The sequence below is a fragment of the Dryobates pubescens genome, chromosome 2 (assembly GCF_014839835.1).
Source record: "Dryobates pubescens isolate bDryPub1 chromosome 2, bDryPub1.pri, whole genome shotgun sequence".
Lineage (NCBI taxonomy): Eukaryota > Metazoa > Chordata > Aves > Piciformes > Picidae > Dryobates > Dryobates pubescens.
Genome location: NC_071613.1, coordinates 50285404 through 50308759, shown reverse-complemented (window position 1 = coordinate 50308759; position 23356 = coordinate 50285404). Strand labels below are relative to the sequence as shown.

The following is a 23356-nucleotide window of genomic DNA, read 5'->3' as shown; positions in this document are numbered from 1 at the left end:
GGCCCGGGGCGGCACCCGAGGCCCTTCCCGCGCGTCCCGGTAAGTTCTGGCGGCGAAGCGGGGGCCCGAGGTGCCCCGTGGAGGATGGGCGCCGCCGGGCCGTGCCCGCTGCCCGCCCTCCCTGCCGTCCTGTGGGGTCACAGGGAACCGCGGCCCCGGGCGGGACCCATGCGCGGGGCTGGGGCTGAGGCAGCGGCGGGACCTGCCCCGCTCCGCCCCGCGGAGCCGGTCCCTTGGAGGGGCGGCCGCGGGGTGCGCGGGGCGGGGACTGCTGCCGCCCGCTCCCAGTGAGCTCATCCCGCCGACGCGCCGGGCCGGCCGCCGAGCAGCCGTGCCTGGGCCGCGCCGCAGGAGCGCTGGGCGCGGGGGCCGGGCCCCGCGGGCGGAGGTGAGTCCTGCCGCCGCCCCCTCGCCGTACGGGGCGCGCCCCTCGCCCGGCCTCTCGGGGGCTGCGCGGGGGCTCGGCGGAGCGCGATCGCGACAGAAACTTTCTGGACGAGCAGCCAGTCCGGGCATGTCGGGCTGCGGCCGCGCCCGGCGGATGCGGGGCGGGGGCCGCGGCCGGGGCCGAGGCGGCGCGGGGGGGCGGGTGGAAGGTGGCGGGACGGAGGCGGCGGCTGCCCCACGCCGGCGGGGCCGGGACCGGGACCGGTGTCGGGGCCGGCACAGGTGGGGGCAGGGTGGGGAGGAGCGCGGACCGGGGCGGGCGGCAGTAGCTGGCCGGGGCCCGGGGCGGGAGGGAGGAGGCGGCAGCGGCACTGCCGGGCGCTGCCGCGGGGGCGAGGCCTGGTGCTCCCTGCGCGGCCGCGGTTTCCGTCTCCTCGCACACACCTTTCCGTCTCTGCCTGGCACAGTTCTCGGTGCCTTGGCTAGCAGAGATTGTGGAGAGGAAGATCCTGCTTTCAGGAAAACTTGGGTTTGCGGCTGGTTTTGGTAGTGAGATGCGAAGAAGCGCCTGCCAGGGACAGGAGCCGCGATTGCCGGGGCGATGGCACTGAAGTTGGCGGCGGCGGCAAGGGGAGCTCCGCGGTGCACAGCCGGGTGCTGGGGTGTCCTGGGCAGCGCTGGCAGGGGGAGAGGTGTGCGAAGTTCAGCCATTCACCCTGCAGACTGGCAGGGATGTGTGGCCGTGGGCAAGGACTTTCCTGTGACTGCTGCAATCGAAGGTCCTGCCCTTGTGGTCGTTACTGTTGCCTGCTGTGATCTCGAGAATAAAATGATAATTTGATTTGTCTTTTAATGCTAATAATGTATAGTAACTGGGTATTTTACCCTGTGCTCTCTAAAGCTTCCTCATTTCTCAGCAATGTTATTTCAGTTAACTGCCCCTAGCCTCTTAATGTTTATTGGACAGAGAATAACAGTGCTAAAGGATTGCTTTCAAAAATAGAATCTATCTGAAGATGTTTGTGTGAGGATGAGCATGGGCAGGAAAAAAGGGGGTATAGATCTGAGTGGGTCCCCTCAACCCCATTCTCTGCTCTATACCCACCTGGTTGACCCCTTTGGTGCCAGAGTGAAAGTGGCACTTGCCTGGTCTGCTTCAGAGGTGGTGTTTTCTGACTGAACCAGCAAGCGCTGCGCTAGCGTTTGGAGAGCTAAACAGTTGGGGGTGTGGGAGGTTTGCTTTGGGCTCCTGTCACTGCTGCCTGTCAGCTTGCAGGAGGTGTGCTGCCTTCGAGTATGCTGAATGTTTTGCTCATCCAAGCTGCTTCAGAGTTTTGCAGGATTATTCAGTGCAAGCAACAGTCCTGTTTTAGATGGTATTTTTTGATAGCTGTTGCTTAAAAATAGCCTGATGCTTATAAAATAAAAAATACCAAGGAAATAAAGGGAATAAATGTGAGAGCTTGGATCCTGCAGAATTCTCTCCTGCTGTGGCCTGATGTGGAGCTGCCAAAATTGAACCTTTCCCATTTGTTCTGATCTGACAGTTAAGTGCTGGAAAAATAGAGCTATGTTATTAGATAATTCCCCTAAACAAGGTCAGCACAAATGCAATTTCTTTCGGCTTACTGCGGTGTACTCGGAGCCTCATTTACAGGGATGCTCTAAAGTGCTGGTTGTCTTGCTTTCTCGGTTTAGCTAACCATTGGAATGTCCAAGTGGTGATGAATTATGTCTGCTTTGGAGCCAAAACATATTTGGTTCATGGCCAGAGTTGCTCAGCTTCCCATAACAGTCTGTAGGAAAAAGACGTTTTGTGTGTCTGACCACAGTCCTGAAGTTGATGCCATAGCAACTTTGTGATCTGAGCATAGACTTCTGAAGGCAACTAGGCAGCCTCAGCAGAGCTGTTCTGTTTTTCTTTAGCTGAACTTCTTACTGTCATCAAGATGAAACCTTTCTTTGAAGATGAAAGATTAATCAGCAAGCTTTCAAACCCTTGCGTATAAGAACATCAGCCCGATCTGTTGGTTATTTGTAATGACACCCATAAACATCTGTAAGTTGAAATGGATATTAATGGGTTTTAAATTAAGGTTTAAACTGAGAGATGTGGTTTTGACTAAAAAAAAAAATTGGTATTTTCAGGCTTTATCAGGAGGTAGACCTTAATGTTTTCCAGAAAAAAAAACAAGAGAAAGGTCAGCTTTGTTTTGTGTGTGGCTAAGGTCTGAGAAATCTGGGTTAGTTCATTTCTTTTGGTTGCTTTCAGCTCCCAAGACTTTACCAGGGAGGTTGGAGAGTTTATTATGACAGAGCTGAGGCAGTGGAAAGAGACAAAAGCATATGGCCCAACGAATGTGTAAGGTCTTACTGCTAAAAACTACGTTTGTGTGTAGGAGACGCTGCTGCTATTTCTAGTGGCTGCTGAATAATAAGTAAGGCATTGAGCACTTCCAGAGAGGGGGCATCCACAACTTCCCTGGACAACCTGTTCCAGTGTCTCACCACCCTCATAGTGAAGAACTTCCTACCATCTCATCCAAATCTACCCTCTTTCTGTTTAAAACCGTTACCCCTGGTTGTGTCATTGCACCCCCTCATAAAGCGTTTCTCCCCACTTTACCTGTGGCCCCCTTCAAGCACTGAAGCCTCCATAAGGTCTCCCTGGAGCGTTCTCCAGGCTCAACAACCCCAACTCTTTCAGCCTGGCCTCACAGCAGAGGGCTTCCAACCCTCTGATCACTGTTTTAGCATCCTCTGGACCAACACAAGCAGGTCCATGTCTTTATTACACTGGAGGCCCCAGAGCTGGACACAATATTCCATGTGGGATCTCCCCAGAGTGGGGGTGGAGGTCATCTCTCTGGACTTCTGCAGGGACTTTCACATGATCCCCCACAACATCCTTCTCTCTAAGCAGGAGAGAGATGGATTTGATGGGTGAACTGTTTGGTGGGTAAGGAATTGTCTGGATGTTCACATCCAAAGGGTAGTGGTTGATGACTCAATGTCCATATGGAGATGGGTGAGAAGTGGTATCCCTCTGGGATCCATAATGGGACCGGTGCTGTTTAATATCTTTATTGACAATACAGACAGCAAGATTGAGTGTCTGCAAATGACATAAAGCTGAGTGGTCAATATGCCAGAGGGACATGATTCCATTCAGAGAAACCTGGACAAGCTGGAGGAGTGGGTCCAAGTGAACTTCATGAAGTTCAAGAAGGCAAAGTGCAAGGTCCTGCACCTGTGTTGGGGCAGTCCTTGTTAGCAATCCAGGCTGGGGGATGATGAAATTCAGAGCAGCCCTGCAGGAAAGGACTTGGGGATGCTGGTGGATGAGAAGCTGGGCATGAGCCAGCAGTGTGTCTTTGCAGCCCACTTGAAACTGAAGCAGGGTAGATTTAGAAGTTTTTTTACTCTGAGGGAGTTGGAACACTGGAATAGGTTGCCCAGGGAGGTGGTAGAAGCCCCATCCCTGCAGACATTCAAGGTCAGGCTTGATGGGGTGCTCAGCAACCAGACATATTTGGGGATGCCCCAGCTGACTGCAGAGGGGTTGGACTAGATCACCATTAAAGGTCCCTTTCAACCAAGTGCACTCTATGATTCTATGACCTTGCACTTGGCCTTGTTGAACCTCATGAAGTTCACATAGACTTGCCTTTTGGATCTGTCCAGGTCTGTCTGGATAGATCCCTTTCCTCCAGTGTGTTGGCTGCACCACACAGCTTGGTGGTGTTGAGGGTGCATTGATCCCACTGTCCACATCCCCGACAAAGGTGCTGACCATCAGCAGTCCCCGTATTGATCGCTATCTTGATACCTGAACTGCAGTGCATGGTCTCTCTGTGTAAGGTTCCTGCACCTAAGGAATATTCATGAGAGTCTGGAGGCTGAAGGCCAGGTAACCAAGGTGTCTGTTGAAGTTCTCTCTCCAGTGTGTGACTGGGAGCAGTTACTGGAATATGTGTTTGATTTCCCTGGGCAGTGCCATCTCCAGCTTCATGTTTCACTTACCCTCCTTTATCTTCTTGGTCTAGAGTAGTAATTTCTAATGAGGGTGCCAATTTGACAGCAGAAGTTCCACTAGCTCGTTGGACTAAATGTCTTGCAGAGCAGCCAGCTTGCCAGATTTGAAGTGTCTCTTCACTGGTGTCTTGTTGTGAGGGATGTCAGTTGGTAAGTGCTGGAGGAGGACAGCGTGATGGGTTTCAGGGACTGTCTCATGCTTTCAGCTTGAGAATCTCCCTGGGTCTTAGAAAGGGAGCACTTCAGTGATAGCAGTAACTAAGTGCTTTGCTTAGTTTTTCACAGGAATTTCCTTGTCTTTGAGGTCAGATCAGGAGCAGCTCTAGGGTCTCGATGTTGTTGAAGTTGGTGGCAGTGCTCGATAAATCACTGCACATTTCACCCTTTGCTGTAGATGCTCTGTGTCAGCAGGTGGAGGGGTTGTGGTTTTCTTGTGTCTGCACAGTGACTGACCTGGTGAAGCACTGCTTTGTGAAGTGCTTTTTGGGCACCTCTGCAGTCCAGTGACCAAACCAATTTTGGGAGCAGGGCTGGTCTTGAAGTTCTTTAGCTCTTCCTTGTGTGCCTTGGTGAATTCAGCTATACCTAGACCTGTATGAAACTGCAAAAATAGATACAGCTTAGAGTTCTGGTATTCTTAACTATTGTACCCATGACAGGTACAAAGCTGCAGATTCACAGCTGGAATCTCTCTCTCTGTCTCTGTGTTTTTTTCTCAGCTGCCTTAAATTCCTGGTGTTGTCTTTAAGTTTGAACTTGTTAATTATCAATAAACATTTCAGATTTATAAACTATGGGTTGGTATTAAAAGAGAACAAAAGTCGCCATAGTCTAAGGTCCAGTTGTTCACAGTAACATTTTGGCCCTTAGAAGACTTTCTCTGATTAGTGATCCAAGTATTACTCTACCACCTTTAAGGACAAGATGAAGGTATTCCAGCACTGCTGAAGAAGAGTGTGGAAGGTGAGTGTCTGACGTGTGCTTCACTGTGTGGGAAGTGAAGGAGTCGTGCTGCTGGAGTGGAAACCGCCAGCGTGGGCGGTCTGGAGAAGGAGCTGCATTGGCATCTTGGGACAGTGGAGGTGTGTGAATGTGCCAGTCTGTGGCTGGAGTCAGCAGCATGGATGTTGAAGCTCCTTCGCTTCACCTGGTTTCTAACCCTTCTACCTGCATATCCCCATCTGGCTCAGACAAATCTGTAATTAAAGCCTTCAAGAATTAGCACGTTTGGAACAAGGTCTGAAGACTTTGTAAGGCGACTTTTCGGCTTAATCCCAGCTACTGCTGTGGTTAGTCCTCTAATCCAGATAGCAAAGCACACTTGGCCATAGCAAAGAGCCTTGGCTTCTGGCTGAACTCCTGACTTCCCCTGTGAAGGTCACTCACTTCTCCATCCATTTACTGAATTAGCAGCTGGTGTTAGTGCTTGTGTTATCTACACCTCCTGGCATACAAAGCACCGCTTCAGAAATGCATAGGGCAAAAGGGTGAGGGGCTGCTGCTTGTTCTCTGTATCACTATCACAGATTTGATAATTAACAGCTTGAAAAGCAAAGGTGCCTCTGAAATGCTTGCTGCATTGCACCGAAGTTGCATAGCTGGTGTGGGTTCGTTTTTCCCCCCCCCCTTGTTTCTACTTTGTAAGTGGGTTGGGTTTTATGTTTTTAATTTGGTTTGTTGTTGGTTTGGTTTTTTTGTTTGGGCTTCTTGTTGTGTTATTATTTTTTTTTTTTCTTCTTCCTAAGACTTGATCTTAGTCTTGGTTAAATTTAGATGGAGCAGGAGAGAAGCTGGAACTTGTTAGCAGCACAGGAAACGCCCTGCAGAAGGTTTTTGATGTGTGTGTTTGTGTGAGCGTGACCTCTCAGCTACATGGCTGGAGTTAGGCTGCTGGGGAGCTCTGCTGGGCTCAGAGCAGTTTTGCACCTTCAAATGTTTTATTAGGCTCTGGAGGAACGTCGCTGCCGTGGACTTAATGCAATTAAGTATTAATCATTAAACGTCTATGACTTGTCAAAAGCTGGGAGTTTCAAGTCAAATTCAAAGCTATGGCCCTTAAAACAGCTGAGATGTTTAATTGCTGGAAAGACAGAGTACAGATTAAACTGTCTCAGCCTTGTTCTACCTGGAAAAATACTAGGACTTGAGTAATCTAAGGATTCTTGCAGTCATTTACAATTAAACTAGCCCATTTTTTTCCTAACAGATGTTCCTTTCCTTTCCTTAGAATGTGTGTTTCTGACTAGACTTGAACAAGGTTAGGGTTTGAACAACAATAAAGGGAATAAAAAGAAAATAAAGAGAAGCAGAATATGACCTTTGCTTTTTGAAACTTAAATGAGATGGAATTTGCTGGAGACTTTAATGTGTGGGTTGGTTTTCATTCAGCCTTGGTTTTAGATGGCTTCCCCTCCCCCTTTTTCTGTGGTGTTTTGTGCCTTTTTTTCCCCCTTCTTCTTGTTTTTGATCAAGAATGACAAAACCCAAAAATATTCTTAATGGTAATTTTGGAGAGGAACAGGTTTTGTGTTTTACACCAGAAATGCCTTCGAGTTGTGTTGATTATTTAGTTAATATCCTTCAAGATCTGTTTTCCTCAGGGCTAAATTCCCATGGAGATCACAAAGGTTTGGGTGGGTTTTTTTTTGTATTAGTTAAGGACTGAGTTGCTGGATTTTTTTTTTTAACAGTATTTGCCAGAAACTGAAAGTTTGAAGGATGGAGTGAGGAATATATTCCTGCCACAAAGTGTAAACATGGGTTTGCTATGACAAAGTAAACTTTTCAGCATGCAAGTAAAATTTTCTTTGTGCATGCAAGGAATCACTTTGAAGAGTTCAAGAGCCAGTGGGAAGGCAGCAAGGTTAAACTTCACTTTGTCTTCAGGTAAATTATACTTGCAAAAGTAGAAGGGAGTGTAGGGGCACTGTGCCTCTGGAATGATGTGCCCAACTGACCTACAGCTTCAGATGCATTTCAAACCTCTAGGAATACAGAGCTGGAGTGTGCAGAGCTCTTGTTTGTTCTCCGCTTAAGCTGTGTTTTGTGCCTCTCTGGTGCATTTCCAGATGTGTTTTCTCTAAGTCTGCAGTAGGTCAATCAGTGCCTGACAGGAACACTTGATAATTTACACTCATTCAGAGGGTGCTCGGCGCATTTTGAAAGCTCAGGGGAAAAAAAGATCTAATTAATGGTGGTTGGGTTTTTCCCTGACCAAAAATGCTGCTCTTTGTCTTTAAAGGACAATAAAGAAAGGAGAACAAAAGTGACATTAAGTTATTTTCTTCTGCTAAAGTTCAAAGCTTTGTAAAAGTGGTTTGTTACAGAGGACTTTGTTCTTTTTCTCCTCCTTGCCCTGTGCCTGCGTCGAGGGTTCTTCCAAGGCATCCTCTGCAGCAGCGTGTGCCACCAGCACGGCATCTTGGGTCACTTGGGCTTCTTGAGAGGGAGCTTCTTTTATTAGCAAAGTGTTCCAAGAATCTGGCTACCTGGATCTGACTGAGAAATCCAACCCTGTCCTCTGGTCTGGTGGAAACAAGATTGGTTTCTTCCTGTTTTTATCATGTCTGCTAATAGGAGAAACAAAGGCTTCTCTCCTCAGTGAGCCTGGCTTGAGCCTCCTTTCTTCAGTTCTTACGTTTTCCCCTGGAGAAACCTTGAACTCCATTTCTTTGAAGCTTTTCCCTCTGTTCACAGGATTTGGAGCTAAGTGAGTTCTTGGTGGTGTTACATCTGTTCTCCTTGTGAATCAGTGAGCTCTGTTCCCTGAGTTACACAGGACTTGAAAGCATCCCTTTAACAGGTCAAGGTGAGGCAGAACAGACTCTCTTGGCAAACTTGTCCAGATTTAGACAGACCTAAGAGTTTAGTGAATATTTAGGTTTTTGAAGGCTAAAAGTTGCCATCCCACCACTAGGTAAGTTCTGGCTGTGTGGTTGTAATTTTTGTATTCTTTTTTAGCACTTGCCTGTGGAGGGAATGCTTTCTGAATCAGAGGTGTTAGTGGTGTTGGCTGTTTAATTGCTGCCAGCAATAGGACAACTGTAAAATTTTCATAAATACAGGCTTGCCAGGTATTTCATATTTTTGGTAAGAGCATGTAGGATCTTGTCTACACCAGGGAGTTACTGCAGAATGAAGCAGGGTGTGAATGTGAAGCACTCTTCCCCTTGTATAGGCAAGCCTTTATATTTTCTTCAAGAGCAAACTCTGGGATGTTCCATGCATGCTTTTGTCCCTCGTTTGAGCCCTGCAGTGGACTTACAGCTGACAAGGAATAATACCCAAAGCGTGTGTATAGTTTCTGTGAGTAATCTCATTGATTTCAGTGGTCTGCTTGTGTGCAAAGAGAGTGCATACATGCTGGGTGGGGGCAGGATTGGAGGGCTCGCTTGTAAGCCCGTTGTGCTAGATACCGCTGGTCATAAATGTTCAAACAGAGCTTATTTTAACCCTGGAACAAGGTCTCTTGATGCTGCTGCACTGCACATTAACATGGAAAGTGCTTTAAGGGAAAGGCAATTAGAGGAATATGGATGTTAGAGTTTTCCCTTGTAGTTTACACTCTAGAAGAATGCCTGAGTCTGGTCCATGAAATAGCATCATCAAGTAATTAAAACCAGAAGGTTTACATTTCACAGGAGACAGAAAACTGTGGCATCCCAGGATCAGTGATGGGAAGCAGGGAAGGTAATATTTCTGATTTGCCACATTCCTATGGGTAAGAGATTTCAGGAGATAATTGATCTGTGATTCAAAGAAGTGTTTTTTCTTCTTTCTTTACCTTCCATGAGATCCTCCTGCTCTTTTTTCTCTGTCATCTTCACTGCCTGTCTGACTCCATGGTGCAGTTCAGCATACTGACAGAAAATCTTGTCAGTGCTGGCATGGCACAGCAGGAGCACACAGCTGACCCCTTTGGCTGTCTTGTAAAGACCTGGAGCCTGTTCTGACCTTGAGCAAGCTGGGTTTTGCTCTTCTTGACTAAAATGGAACTAGTACTCCTACTCTCCCTGCAGGCTGCTAGGAGCTGTAATCTGTTTAGAACTGCTCTGAGAGAGAAAAGGCAGTAGATGGAGATGCCTGAGATACATTGTGATCTATATATCCTCTAGATGATGTTAGCTTCAATGTCTAGTCTCTGGATGGCCTTGAGAAAGTTCATTTTAGATTCCCAAGTTTGCTGATTCATTTTATCCACTCAGTTTACAACTTTATACTCTCCTCTTGTGTGCATGTGTGGAATTATGCTGATGTGTCCTGGACAATGACTACAACCCTGGTACGTCTGAGTCTTATTTCCCCACTTCTTTCCACGTTTCAGTCACTGAGGAGTTGCACCTTGTTCCCCCTTTTTTGAGACATGTTTATTAACAGATCCATTTAGACAGCTGCATTCTCTAAAGGAAATAAGTCTGACTGCATTGCATTTTTAATACCAGTTTCCAAGATTTTCTCGTGTACTTGCTTGACTCGAGGAGGGGGTTGGGCCAGATGGCCTCCACAGGTCCCTTCCACCCTCAGCTGTTCTGTTGCTCTCCCTAATCAAAGAAATCTTATTAATGAGTGTGGTTACTTCTTGTCATCATGGGTATTTCAAGCTGTTGTTGCACATACACCACTCCAGTAAAGGAGGCTAGAAGATGAATGTCCTAATGTGAAAATGTCAGGATCAGTTTGAAGGCAGAGTAGTGTATTTAAAAAGTCCTGTTACAGCCTCCAGAAGTGCTCACTTAACAACAGACATGTTTATCTCCTTCTTTAGGCCTGTGAGGCAGGAAGTGTATAAATAATGTGTCCTTTGTATGCAGGGTAGGGATAGAGCTCTGCTTTTGGTTTCTGGCAACAGTGAGTGGCTGTGATTCCCAGCCATTGCAAGATGAAGTATTTTATGATTAGGGATTATACAAAACATACTGTCCTAGAATTTGTAAGGGTAGCTGACATGGGAAAAAACACCCAGCAGCCCAGGACGTGGCACCTGTGTTGGACATTGGTGTCTGAAATGGAGACCTGTAGCGTTAGGAGAGAATTCTTAAGTAAAACAGGAGGAGAAGGACCATTTTTGGATGAAGAATATAGGAGATCTGGAGTTAGATATGATAAAGACCTAAAATAGGAAAAAAGCTTTGAGTTTTATCAGCACCATCTTGCTATTATTCAGGGAAATGCAGCTGTCCCAGTGTGTCCTTTTTTAGCAAAACCCAATCTCAGGCATTTTGGATCCCCTGCAACCATGGGAAGGAGCTGTGGTAATGAAGCAGTCATGTTTGCTGTGCTCTGGATGTAATGCTGCCCTTTCCTGTGGCCAGCTTTAGCAAAGGGGCACTGTGTTGGGGCAGCTGGGTTCCAGGGCATCTCTGCATCATGTCCCTGAGCAGCAGAGCAGTGTCTGGAGGAGCTCTGGGCTGGAGGGGAGATGTTGCACCAATGGAACTGCTCCCTTGCCAGCTCACTTCACTCTAATGGTAGTGGTGGTACTTCATTAGTGCTGGTGGTTCAGCTTCCTTCACGTGTCTGTAAAAGCATTCAGGAACAGACCTGGTAGGACTGCAAGCTCAACAGCTGTGTGTAAGAGAGATGGTGATGTACCAGTGTGCAGAGGCTGAGGGCAGCTGGGTGGCTGCCTCCTCCACCTGTGCATTCATTGCAGTGTCAACTCTCTCAATATTTTTCCTCTTCTGATAGATCTTCTCAGGATCTGTAGGTATCTGTCACACTGAGTATCTGCAGCCAGAGACAGGGCTGAAGACTCTGAAAGGAAGGAAGCTGTGGGGCAGTGGCTTTGGCAGGCAGTGCACGGTGCCAGCACGTATCAGCACTCTGTAAATTCAGCAGGGGTTTGGCTGGTCCCCTTTCCTGTTTGTTCCAGAGAGATGAGGACAGTCATCCATACTTGCTGCAAATTTGCTTTTCAGTGGATGAAAGAAATGGTGGAGGAAGCCTTCACTTGCAGGCACTAAGCATGTATTTTCATACTGTCTCCTACAGTGTTTTCCTTGAGTTCTCTGTCTACTGATCAAATACTGCCAGGCTTCACCAAGTGCCTGCTTTGGCTTGGTATCAAATGCCTTCACTTAGCATTTGGAGGGAATTTGTTAATCCTTTGCTGCAAGGATCGCCAGTTAGTCTGTTCCACTCTTTGGGACTCAGTGATCTGTTGGTGTAGGAGGTGGTACCATTGCCAGAGTACCTGTGGTAGATGTGGCAGGTGGCATTCCAGCTTTACAGGAACATCCTTCTTTTAAGCGTCTGACCGATGACAGCCATGCTGCTTGTGTAGTCTGGTGGTAAAATCATCTCATTTTGAGGTACAACAAAGGGGTTTTTCCAAATCTGGAACCACCTGATGTTGTTTATCCTTTGCTTTTGTTTTGATTTGCTGGTTTTGCTGTGTGTATCTCTGTAGACAAAAGAAACAAAGAGGGAAATGAGGGTGTTTGTTGGACCATGTGCTAATTTTGTATGTCCAGGTGGTACCTGTGGTGGTACATCACTTTGAAGGCACATTTTTTTTGGCTATTACCTGGAGTGCTGTTTTGAGAGCTGCCTTAGCTGACCAATATGACTGGTGGCCAGTCACTAGTGGTGTGCCCCAAGGATCAGTGCTGGGCCCCATGCTCTTTAACATCTTTAGTGATGATCTGGATGAGGGCATCGAGTCCATCATCAGTAAATTTGCTGATGACACCAAGCTGGGGGCAGGAGTTGAGCTGCTGGAGGGTAGAGAGGCTCTGCAGAGGGACCTCGACAGGCTGGGCAGATGGGCAGAGTCCAAGGGCATGAGATTTAACACATCCAAGTGCCGGGTTCTGCACATTGGCCACAGCAACCCCATGCAGTGCTACAGGCTGGGGTCAGAGTGGCTAGAGAGCGACCAGGTGGAGAGGGACCTGGGGGTACTGGTCAATGGTAGGCTGAACATGAGCCTGCAGTGTGCCCAGGCAGCCAAGAGGGCCAATGGCATCCTGGCCTGGATCAGGAACAGTGTGGCCAGCAGGAGCAGGGAGGTCATTGTGCCCCTGTACACTGCACTGGTTAGGCCACACCTCGAGTACTGTGTCCAGTTCTGGGCCCCTCAGCTTAGGAAAGATGTTGAGTTGCTGGAAGGTGTCCAGAGAAGGGCAATGAAGTTGGTGAGGGGTTTGGAACACAAGCCCTACGAGGAGAGGCTGAGGGAGCTGGGGTTGCTTAGCCTGGAGAAGAGGAGACTCAGGGGTGACCTTATTGCTCTCTACAACTCCCTGAAGGGAGGTTGTAGACAGGCGGAGGTTGGTCTCTTCTCCCAGGCAGCCAGCACCAGAACAAGAGGACACAGTCTCAGGCTGCACCAGGGGAGGTTTAGGCTGGATGTTAGGAAGAAGTTCTATACAGAAAGAGAGGTTGCCCATTGGAATCTGCTGCCCGGGGAGGTGGTGGAGTCGCCATCATTGGAGGTGTTCAGGAGGAGACTTGATGGGGTGCTTGGTGCCGTGGGTTAGTTGTTTGGGTGGTGTTGGATTGGTTGATGGATTGGACACGATGATCTTGAAGGGCTCTTCCAACCTGTTTTTTTCTATTTCTATTTCTGTTTCTATTTCTGTTTCTATTTCTGTTTCTATTTCTGTTTCTATTTCTGTTTCTATTTCTATATGCTTCACTGGAATTCTCCTTTTAGCCAGGTCTGATTTTGGGAAAGACAGGCTGCAATTGTTTTCTTTTCCTTAAACTATTCAGGCTGATAAGAGCTTGGTTGGTGTTCTTTGGACTGAAAAGGAATAAAAATGGCTGCCTTGCCAGATCTGGGTTACAAATAACACATCTTAAATCTGCAAACAAAATTCTGTGCAGGCACAAAACTGGGTAGGTTCATACAGGATTTTTTTTATCTGTAGGATTTCTTCTCTGCAGTATTTGGCAAGTTGAAAGTGTTAAGCAAGATGAAAGTGAGACAATACCTTTATCCATCCTGTTGTTGGTTTAGCCTGATCTTTCCCTCTAATAGAGTATTTTATGTTATTAAATCTTTGTCCATGGGATAACTTCCTTCCCTTAATTCCAAGGTGGTTGAAACAAGCAGTAATTTATTTGTTTGTCTATGTGAGCTGCAGTCTGAAAGCCACAATAAACAAGCAGATGGTGGCTCCCCCGGCTCAGCTGCAGTAGGTCACTTGCTAAGCTTGCGGATTTTAGTGATATTTAGTGAGTCTCGGAAGGTTAGGTCATCAGTATTCAACCTCCCTGGGTGGACTTTATAATCTTCTCAGTAGTCCCAAATGAAGGAAACGCCACCCTTGGCTGCTCACTCATCATGAGGCTGGAGAACTTACCCATCCTTTGAGGGGGCTCCAAGTAGAAGTGATAAATCTTGGTTAAGACATTTCTGTTCTGCACTATGACAGCCTGCAAGTGTTGTGTATGCTGTCTGATGAGGAAGCACTGGCCAGCTTAAAAGAAATTTCTGCACCAAAAACCTGATTAATTCAGCTGCCATGATGTCATTTTCCTGACCACTAAATGAAATTTGGGGGGGTGGGTGGGGTGGGTTGGTTGGTTGTTTTTTTTCTCCTGTGGAAGAGAGCATTAAAATTGCACACAGAGCTGGGGGAGGCAGCCCTGTGAGTTGCAAAGCATCGTGGATCCGATGTGCCAGGTAGTGTTTCTGAACCAGCTGGTGGGATTACAGTGCCATGCAGACACCAAATGAGCTGTCACTGGGCTCAGTTTTCATGTGGTGAAGACATCACTCCCGGTGCTCTAGGAGAAGCTATGTTTTTTGCTTTTGCTGCAGCACGAAGGAAAGAGAATCCCTGACCAGAAATAGATGTTGTAGCCCTTTGAAAACCCTGCCCAAAATGATTGCAGGTTTGGTGTGTGGCTGGTCAGTTTGGTACTGTTACAGGAAGTTTTTTACTACAGTCACAGATTTTTTTTGCAAAGTAGGCATTACTTGTAGTTATTGCTTGTGTTTAACACTAAAATGTTTGTTCCATCTGGAGGGGTTTATTCTTTTGGGGTTGGTTGGTTTGTTTGTTCCCCTGCATCACTTTCTAGACCATGAAGATTCCTTAATAATATGTGTAGGTTAACAGGAGCAGAAGCAGCTTGTCTAAACACAAACTGCAAAGACTAACACATACAGGCTGCCTGTCAAACTTATTTAGAGAAGGGGGAACCCACAACTCTTCTGAAGGGTCTGCTGGACACTGCATGATGCCTGAGGAGTCCAGAGGCCCAGCCTGTCGAAACATCAGTTAATGCAGATGCCAATGTGATCTCTGATCCCAGTTTCACTTTGCTAGATCAATCCTGTCTTCAGTTTTATGGGTCATGAAACAGTGTCTGGAATTGCAGCAGTGTGGAGGAAGCAGGTTTGAACTGGAGTGGTGGGCTGAAGGAGGCTGAAACTGCAGCCTGGGTAACGTCAGATGGATGCATTCTGCATTGCACTTCCTTTTGGCTGCTGGGAGTGAGTGGTTGTGTTGTTTTACAAGCAGCTTGTTGATGTTCATCTGGAAATTAGGACTGTATCTAGGGCAGTTGAGAAACTGGAGACAGATTTTTATCTCTGTACTCATCTTCCATGGTTTGTGGAGAGGACTGTGTTGTCATAACCTCAGCGTACAGCTGGTTGGTGAAACAAGACTTGATTGCTGTGAGTTGGGTCAGGATTTGGGGTAGCATGATTGTCACCTTCCTTTCATTTCCTGTGTGCTCCTAAAGCTGCAATGACAGTTTCTGACCTAGTTTTCATCTAGTTTTAGGCTTCTGATTTTCTGCTGACATAGTGTGTGCAGGGTGTCACTTCTGCCAGCTGGAACGCGGTGAGTTTTCTTCCCCTATGTTTTGGCCCTTTCATAATTGGTTTTAAAGTAGGGAGTTTGTCACTTTTTCTGCATTTAACATGGGAAGATGGAGAGAGATGTGGTGAGAGTGGCCATTATGACAAAGGCAAGAAAGAAACAGCTCTATGGTTATATTTAATTTTCCTTTGCTCACTCCTGCCTTAGTGCAAACTGTGTCTGTGACACCCACTGGTTCCTAGGAATTGCTGGCTGGAATGCTGGCAGTGGGGGTTCATCAAGACTCCTTTTTTTTAGGCCTTATTTCACTCTAGAAAGCCTCTTTAAATAGTGACCTGCCACTTAAAGAGGGACCAACTGGATTTTTGAAATCTTCATGTTGAGGAGAGGATTATTGTTGCACACAAGCAGCAAGGAGTCTTCTCCTTATCCACCCTTCATTATTCTGCTCTCACCACACCCACCCACCTTCTTCTTGCCCCTGAAGCAAAAAACTGGTTTTGTGGCATGATCTATCTGCACTGATGCCTGTCTTGCAAAGCTGGAGGAGGGGAAAGATAAACCATTGAGTTCAGAAATAAGTGGCAGTGGAATGGTAGAGGGTAATGTACTGCTCCGATACCTCGAGGCAAACTGGATGGAGAAAACAGCCCTGGTCAAAGCAGAGCTAGGCTGAGTGAGATGAAACCAGGAGGGCACAGTGGAGCTTTGAAGAATTTGGCAGTATCTTGTGAATGAGAAGAGCTGGAGGGGTGAGGTTCAGAGCGAAGGAACAGCTGCAAATCTCAAGGATTTTACAGCTCCTCTGTTGACAACTGCGGCTCATTTCCCCAGTGCAGACTGGCAAGTGACTCAACCCATGAGTCTTCATCTGAATTACGTCTGGAACCGTTCAGGTCCTCTCAAACAGGTGCTTACAACCTTTGGAGTTGATGTTTATGCCTTGTTGAGTGCTCTTCATCTGCTCCAGGGCAAGAGTAGTTTCTTCAGTGCTTCAGGGTAGTAACAAGTAGCTGGGGAAGAGTAATCTCTGAAACTAATGAAGAGCCATTTCTGCAGTGTCTGGCACCTGACCAAGAATTTTTGGACAGCAGTCAAGTGAAGAGACCATTTCTTCCCCTGTGTTCACAGTCTGTAGAGGCTCTGGCCAAATTTGCAGCTAAAAGAGTAGCCTAGCAGAGAACTGGGGGATTGCAGGCTGAGCAGATACATCTGTGACATCTGAGAAGCCAAGTCTAGAACCAGACTGGTGGGAAAAAAGCTACTGCAAAAGCACATTCTAATAGCTAACATGATAAAGAGGGTTTTCTCACGCTTCCTCATCTTTCACCTCTTTCCTTGTATTTTAATAGTGCTCCAGGGCATCATTCCACTACTGAGAAGTGAGCAACAAACTGGAAACCTCAGTGCTCTTTTGCAGGCTCCTGTTAAACTGGTGCATAACTTTTAGGAGTGTCAGATGGAAGTGGGGGGTGATGTGGATCTCATAGGTTATGTAATAATTATTTATGGAGTGAGCAGCAGTGAAACAAATGCAGTGTAGCTTGTCAGTTGGGTTATCTATATTGATCTTCCCACCTAAGAAACATCTAGAAAGGGCAAAGACCATGTTTGTTTAGGGCATCGTAGAAAAATAGTTCAATAAGAGCTGTTGAACTTTAGTTAGTTTGTTTAGATTTGGCTAAATAAAGTCCACTGGAAACACCATCAATGTAATTTACCTTTTTATTGCTTGAAGTCAGAGTCCTTCAGTGTATCTGTTTTTACTGATTTTTTACTACCCAAAGAGTGGTGGTGAATGGTGCCACATCCAGCTGGCAGCCGGGCACTAGTGGTGTCCCCCAGGGATCAGTACTGGGCCCCATCCTCTTTAACATCTTTATTGATTATCTGGATGAGGGCATTGAGTCCATCATCAGTAAGTTTGCTGATGACACCAAGTTGGGGGCAGGTGTTGATCTGTTACAGGGTAGGAGAGCTCTGCAGAAGGACCTTGCCAGGCTGGACAGATGGGCAGAGTCCAAGGGCATGAGATTTAATACATCTAAGTGCTGAGTTCTGCACATTGGCCACAACAACCCCATGCAGAGCTACAGGCTGGGGTCAGAGTGGCTGGAGAGTAGCCAGGCAGAAAGGGACTTGGGGGTACTGGTTGATAGTAGGTGGAACATGAGCCAGCAGTGTGCCCAGGTGGCCAAGAAAGCCAATGGCATCCTGGCCTGTATCAGGAACAGTGTGGCCAGCAGGAGCAGGGAAGTCATTGTTCCCCTATACTCTGCACTGGTCAGGCCACACCTTGAGTCCTGTATCCAGTTCTGGGCCCCTCAGGTTAGGAAAGATGTTGAGTTGCTGGAAGGTGTTCAGAGAAGGGCAACAAATCTGGTGAGGAGTTTGGAGCACAGCCCTATGAGGAGGGGCTGAGGGAGCTGGGGTTACTTAGCCTGGAGAAGAGGAGGCTCAGGGGAGACCTTCTTGCTGTCTACAACTCCCTGAAGGGAGGTTGTAGCCAGGTGGGGGTTGGTCTCTTCTCCCAGGCAACCAGCAGGCAACAAGAGGACACAGTCTCAAGCTGCACCAGGGGAAGTTTAGGCTGGATGTTAGGAAGAAGTTCTTCCCAGAAAGAGAGACTGGCCATTGGAATGTGCTGCCCAGGGAGGTGGTGGAGTCACCATCACTGGAGGTGTTTAGGAAGAGACTGGATGAGGCACTTGGTACCATGGTTTAGTTGAGGAGATGGTGTTGGGTGATAGGTTGGACTCGATGATCTCAAAGGTCTCTTCCAACCTGGTTAATTCTAGTCTATTGTATTCTAATTCTATTCTATCCTATTTTAATTTGTGCATTTGAATAATAGTAAAACAAACACATGTCATCAGAAGCAGCACCTTAAAAAGAGAGTCACAAGCACTATTCTCTTGCTTTCAAATGTTTCTGTTCATTCTTGCAGTACGAGTCCCTTAGATCTATGTTTTATGGTAAAATATTAGTATTGATGACCCAAAATGCAGTCATTTTAAAGGTGTTTTTTTCTTTTTGCTTACCACCTTGTTTTGGTTTCTGTCACATCAGTAACACCTTGCTGCTTCAAGCCTTTTCATTACCCACGTCCTCGTTGGAACGATGCAGTCCAGCTGAAGGAACTCAAATTTGCCAGGAAAGGAAATACTGAAACTTCTCTGTATGTAGACAGGCAAATTGTTAATTCATTTGAAGGCAACAAAAGCCTTAAAAGAAGTTTTCTGGAAACCTTAGGACCAAATCTGGGGATCCATTTACAAAGTCTACTCTTTCAAACAGAGCTTTTTGGTTTTGAAGCATCTGTTTAATAAATCCCACGCTGAAAGGTGGCAAGTCCTTAACACTTCTGTGCAGGTGGTGGAATGACCAACAAGTCCCACTCTTCATTTCCTTGCAAATACATGCCAGCTGGTTGTTGTTTTGTTTTTTTTCTTTCAGGATTTAAATGAGAAGTTGAACACCACAGCTTGGGGAAGCAGGAAATGTGGGGTTCATGGGAGTTAGGTGAGGTAGTTACATGCTGTTTAGTTTGGGCTCTCCGGAATTGATGAATTCTCATAGATAGATCTTTGAAAATAGAATAGAATAGACCAGGTTGGAAGAGACATTCAAGATCATTGTGTCCAACCCATCATCCAGCACCATCTAATCAACTAAACCATGGCACCAAGCACCCCATCCAGTCTCCTCCCAAACACCTCCAATGATGGTGACTCCACCACCTCCCCGGGCAGCCCGTTCCAATGGGCAGTCAAAATAACCCACTCTGATGGGTAAGGGATAGAAGGCAGGCAAACAGAAGCCATGGATCATGTTGGTACTGTTGTTGGTATCTGTCACTTGCAGCTAGAGGTGGAAAATAGTCTCATGCAGGGAAGCTGCTGAGTTTTGAGGAGAAACTCACAGAGTAAGATTTTTATTTCTCATCACCATAGAATCAATAAGGTTGGAAAAGCCCTCGGAGATCATCAAGTCCAACCTGTCACCCAGCACCTCATGACTACTAAACCATGGCACCAAGTGCCGTGTCCAATCCCTTTTTGAACACCTCCAGGGATGGTAGCTCCACCACCTTCCTGGGCAGCCCATTCCAATGGCAAACAACTCTTTCTGGGAAGAACTTTCTCCTCACCTCCATCCTAAACTTCCCCTGGTGCAGCTTGAGACTATGTCCTCTTGTTCTGATGCTGGTTGCCTGGGAGAAGAGACCAACCCCCACCTGTCTAAAACCTCCCCTTTACTTTTCAGAGGGGGTTTCCTGAGTAGTGAGGTTAATTTGTAAGAGGTTAGTAATGAAGTAAACTGTTGTGTCTGTGCTCCCAACTCTTTACATAACCCAGCATTTGTATGTCAATAACCCTCCATCTTCTCTTGGAGTCCCTCATTTATGAACAAGTTGATCATACACATTCTTACATAAGGGACCTTCTGCCTCTTCCCTTTGTGCTCTGAGGATAAGGCAGTTGTGTGGAAGCTGTCATGGATCTGAAGACAAACAGCTGGGCTAGTGGGAGGGTAGCATCCATTTTAAAATGTATGCAGCACGAGCTGGGATCCAGTTGGCAGAGTTGATCTTTATACAACTGTCTAAGTGGTTTATTTTCTCATATCATCAGATGGGCTTTTCCCAGCTGACCATGACCGAGTCTCTCAAAAAGTCATTCTTTTTGGCTAACAGCATAACTGGGGCTGTGACTTGCCATCTTCCCATGTCACTGCTCTTTGAGCAAGCTGCTGAGTAAGGGAGAAGTGCTGCTTTTTCCCTTGGCAAAGCCAGAAGGCGTAAGTCATGGGAAAGGGGAAGCCATGAGCGCACACAGTGAGTGAGAGTGGAGATCCAGCACTTGGTTGGCTTTCTCATTCCCCCCAATAACTGGCTGTTGGAGAACATGAAGTGTATGGTGTTGCAAAGTGAGGAACCAGGCCTGCAGCTGAATTTTGGTTCAGGCTGTTCCGTTTTAAACTTCTTTTCTAGTCGTCGGTGCTGTTGGTTCATCGTGGGAGATGCATTGCTATGGTGGATTGTGTCTGGCTCAAACAGACAAGTGAGGAATCACAGAATGCTTTGGGTTGGAAGGGACCTTGAAGATCATCTAATTCAAACTCCCCTGCCAGTGGCAGGGACACCTCCCACTAGCAAAGGCTGCTCAAGGCCCCATCCAATCTGGCTTTGAATATTTCCAGGGTTGACTCCACAGCTTCTCTGGACAACCTATTCCAGTGCAGGAAGAGAGAGTGCATTCACTTTTTCTTTCTCATGATTTTATAGCTGAATTTTAGGAGAATTTTTCTTACTCCCAAAAAACTGGGCATCATTCAGGGGAATGTCATTAACCACATTCTTTCAATCCAGCCTTTTCTGCGTTGCTGGACAGATACATGGAGAGCTGGCTCGCTTTATGGGCACACTGCCTATAGAATATGATAGATACCAAGTCGCTAATGAGTACACAGAGTATGTGGTTAAAATTTTGGAGGTGTTTTTTGTGGCCTTTTTCAAAGGTATTTTTTAATGCTGAAGCTGGAGAGGGCTGCTCAGTTAAGGTTCTTGGGGAAACACCCAGGAGTGCTGCAGAACTTGTTTGACTCCTCAGGTTGCAGAGCGATAGTATCGGCAGAGTGCCTGTTCTCCATGTGCAATCCCGAGCAGATCCTTTGCCCGGGCTGCAGAGCACAGAGGATGGTGTGCTGGCTGCCTGCCTGCTCTGTGCTGTGTGCCACTGAGGAGTCAGCTTGTCAGAGGTGTGTCCCTGCCAGGTGACAAACAGCCCTTGGTGTGCCCAGCTGTGCCTCTGCAGAGCTGGCCCAAAAATTCCTGCACGGGGTGTGAAATAAGCTCTGGAAACCTCCCAGTGAGTCTGAGTTAGCTGTGTGTGCTTCAGGTTATTCATAGAAGCTGAAGATCTCTGCTGTACTCATTGTTCTGCTTTACTTCAGTAAAAAAGAAGTGAACTTTCTGAAGAATCCATGGTTTTTTTGGATGGACATTTTTTGCTTTGCCATGAAAAACACATGAAATCAGCAGGAAGTCCTTTACACAAGGCAGCATGGTCAGATTGCTCTTGGTTTTTTGGACTTCTTCTTGCACACTCTGTACTTCACGTTCCCTAAAATGAGATATCTTTGGAATTTTTCAGTAAACAAATGAAATTACAATTTATAGGTGCTCTTTTTGAGAAAGACATGCTTTCTCTGATTCCTCTCCTTCCGTGTTCCTCACGTTCTGACTGAAGATAGTTACCTGAAGCAACTTAACTCTCTTCCTACATACATTTTTCTTACAGAATCACAGAATCAGTAAGGTTGGAAAAGACCTCAGAGATCATCAAGTCCAAGCTATCACCCAACACCTCCTGACTAACTAAACCATGGCTTCAAGTGCCACGTCCAATCCCTTTTTGAACACCTCCAGTGATGGTGACTCCACCACCTCCCTGGGCAGCACATTCCAGTGGCCAATCTCTCTGGGAAGAACTTTCTCCTCACTTCCAGCCTAAACTTCCCCTGGTGCAGCTTGAGACTGTGTCCTCTTGTTCTGATGCTGCTTGCCTGGGAGAAGAGACCAACCCCCACCTGCCTGCAACCTCCATTCAGGGAGCTGTAGACAGCACTAAGGTCTCCCTTGAGCCTCCTCTTCTCCAGGCTAAGCAACCTCAGCTCCCTCAGCCTCTCCTCACAGGGCTGTGCTCCAGACCTCTCCCCAGCCTTGTTGCCCTTCTCTGGACACGTTCAAGAGTCTCAATGTCCTTCTTAAATTGAGGGGTCCAGAACTGGACACAGGACTCAAGGTGTGGCCTAACCAGTGCTGAGTCCAGGGGCACAATGACTTCCCTGCTCCTGCTGGCCACACTGTTCCTGATGCAGGCCAGGATGCCATTGGCCTTCTTGGCCACCTGGGCACACTGCTGGCTCATGTTCAGCCAGCTGTCAACCAGTACCCCCAGGTCCCCTTTATAATTAACAATCTTCTGGAGTCTGCCACTGCTGCTGAGGTGAAATTGATGGTTAGATCCAAGATGTGTGGGACAGAAAGGCGTGCTCACCAGCACAGGTGTGCAGGCACATGGGCATGGGCACAGCAGGGCAGTGCTCAGGGGAATCTCTGCAGCTTTGCCTATGCTGGTCAGTGGTGTTCTGCACACAGGTGAGGAAGAGTCCTGTGGATATCATGTCCCATTGGCACCTCTCAGCTCTACACTCCTGCAGTCTGGGGTCTCCAGCTGACTCTGGGTTTCTAACCTGTGGCTGCTTCCCCAGCAGTGCAGATGAATTCTGGTCAGGAGTTAGATTTTTCTTCTGATTTATTTTCCCCCCAGTCTCTTACAGTAACTTGCACGGGTTTAGCCTTATAACCCTAATTAGATGTGGAATGTGGGGAATGCTGGAGTATTTTCCAGTGCAGGAAGACAGTGAACTTCTAATTGCTTAGCTCAAGTATTAAAACATTCCTTGTGCATCAGGACTTTCCTTAACCAACCTACCACGTATAAGTGAATGTAACTACCAAAATATCTCTTCTGCCTGTCTGGTTGTTTTATTTATATCGATGCTGACTTAATTTTGTTTGGTTTTGTGTGAATGGATGCTGTTCATGTGGCATTGATTTCTGTTTCTTTCTGTTTTCTTTCAGGACCAACATTTAAAATGCTAAAGGCAGTTTTAAAGAAGAGTCGAGAGGGTGGAAAAGGGAGCAGGAAAGACTCAGGTATGAATATCAATTAAATTCCTTCTAATGTAGATGAGTTGTGCATGATAAGTAGAATAGAAGTAACCAGGTTGGAAAAGTCCTTTGAGACCATCAAGTCCAACCCATCACCCAACACTATCTAATCAACTAAGTGCCTCATCCTGTCTCTTCTTAATCACCTCCAGTGATGGGGACTCCACCACCTCCCTGGCCAGCACATTCCAATGGCCAATCTCTCTTTATGGGAAGAACTGCTTCCTAACATCCAGCCTAAACCTCCCCTGGCACATCTTGAGACTGTGTCCTCTTGTTCTGGTGCTGGTTGCCTGGGAGAAGAGACCAACCCCCACCTGGCCACAACCTCCCTTCAGGGAGTTGTAGACAGCAATAAGGTCTCCCCTGAGCCTCCTCTTCTCCAGGCTGAGGAACCCCAGCTCCCTCAGCCTCT

General features: G+C 47.1%; 1 protein-coding gene across 1 annotated transcript in view; it reads left to right on the top strand.

Annotated features, from left to right (window-relative positions):
* The first annotated feature begins 305 nt into the window (after positions 1-305).
* TANC1 (tetratricopeptide repeat, ankyrin repeat and coiled-coil containing 1) overlaps positions 306-23356 on the top strand; it is an 87596-nt gene continuing 64545 nt past the window's right edge. The window contains exons 1-2 of the mRNA XM_054177379.1: positions 306-388; positions 22852-22926. Coding sequence (XP_054033354.1) covers positions 22866-22926 — 61 coding nt within the window. The 5' untranslated portion in view covers positions 306-388; positions 22852-22865. The remainder of the gene's footprint in view (positions 389-22851; positions 22927-23356) is intronic.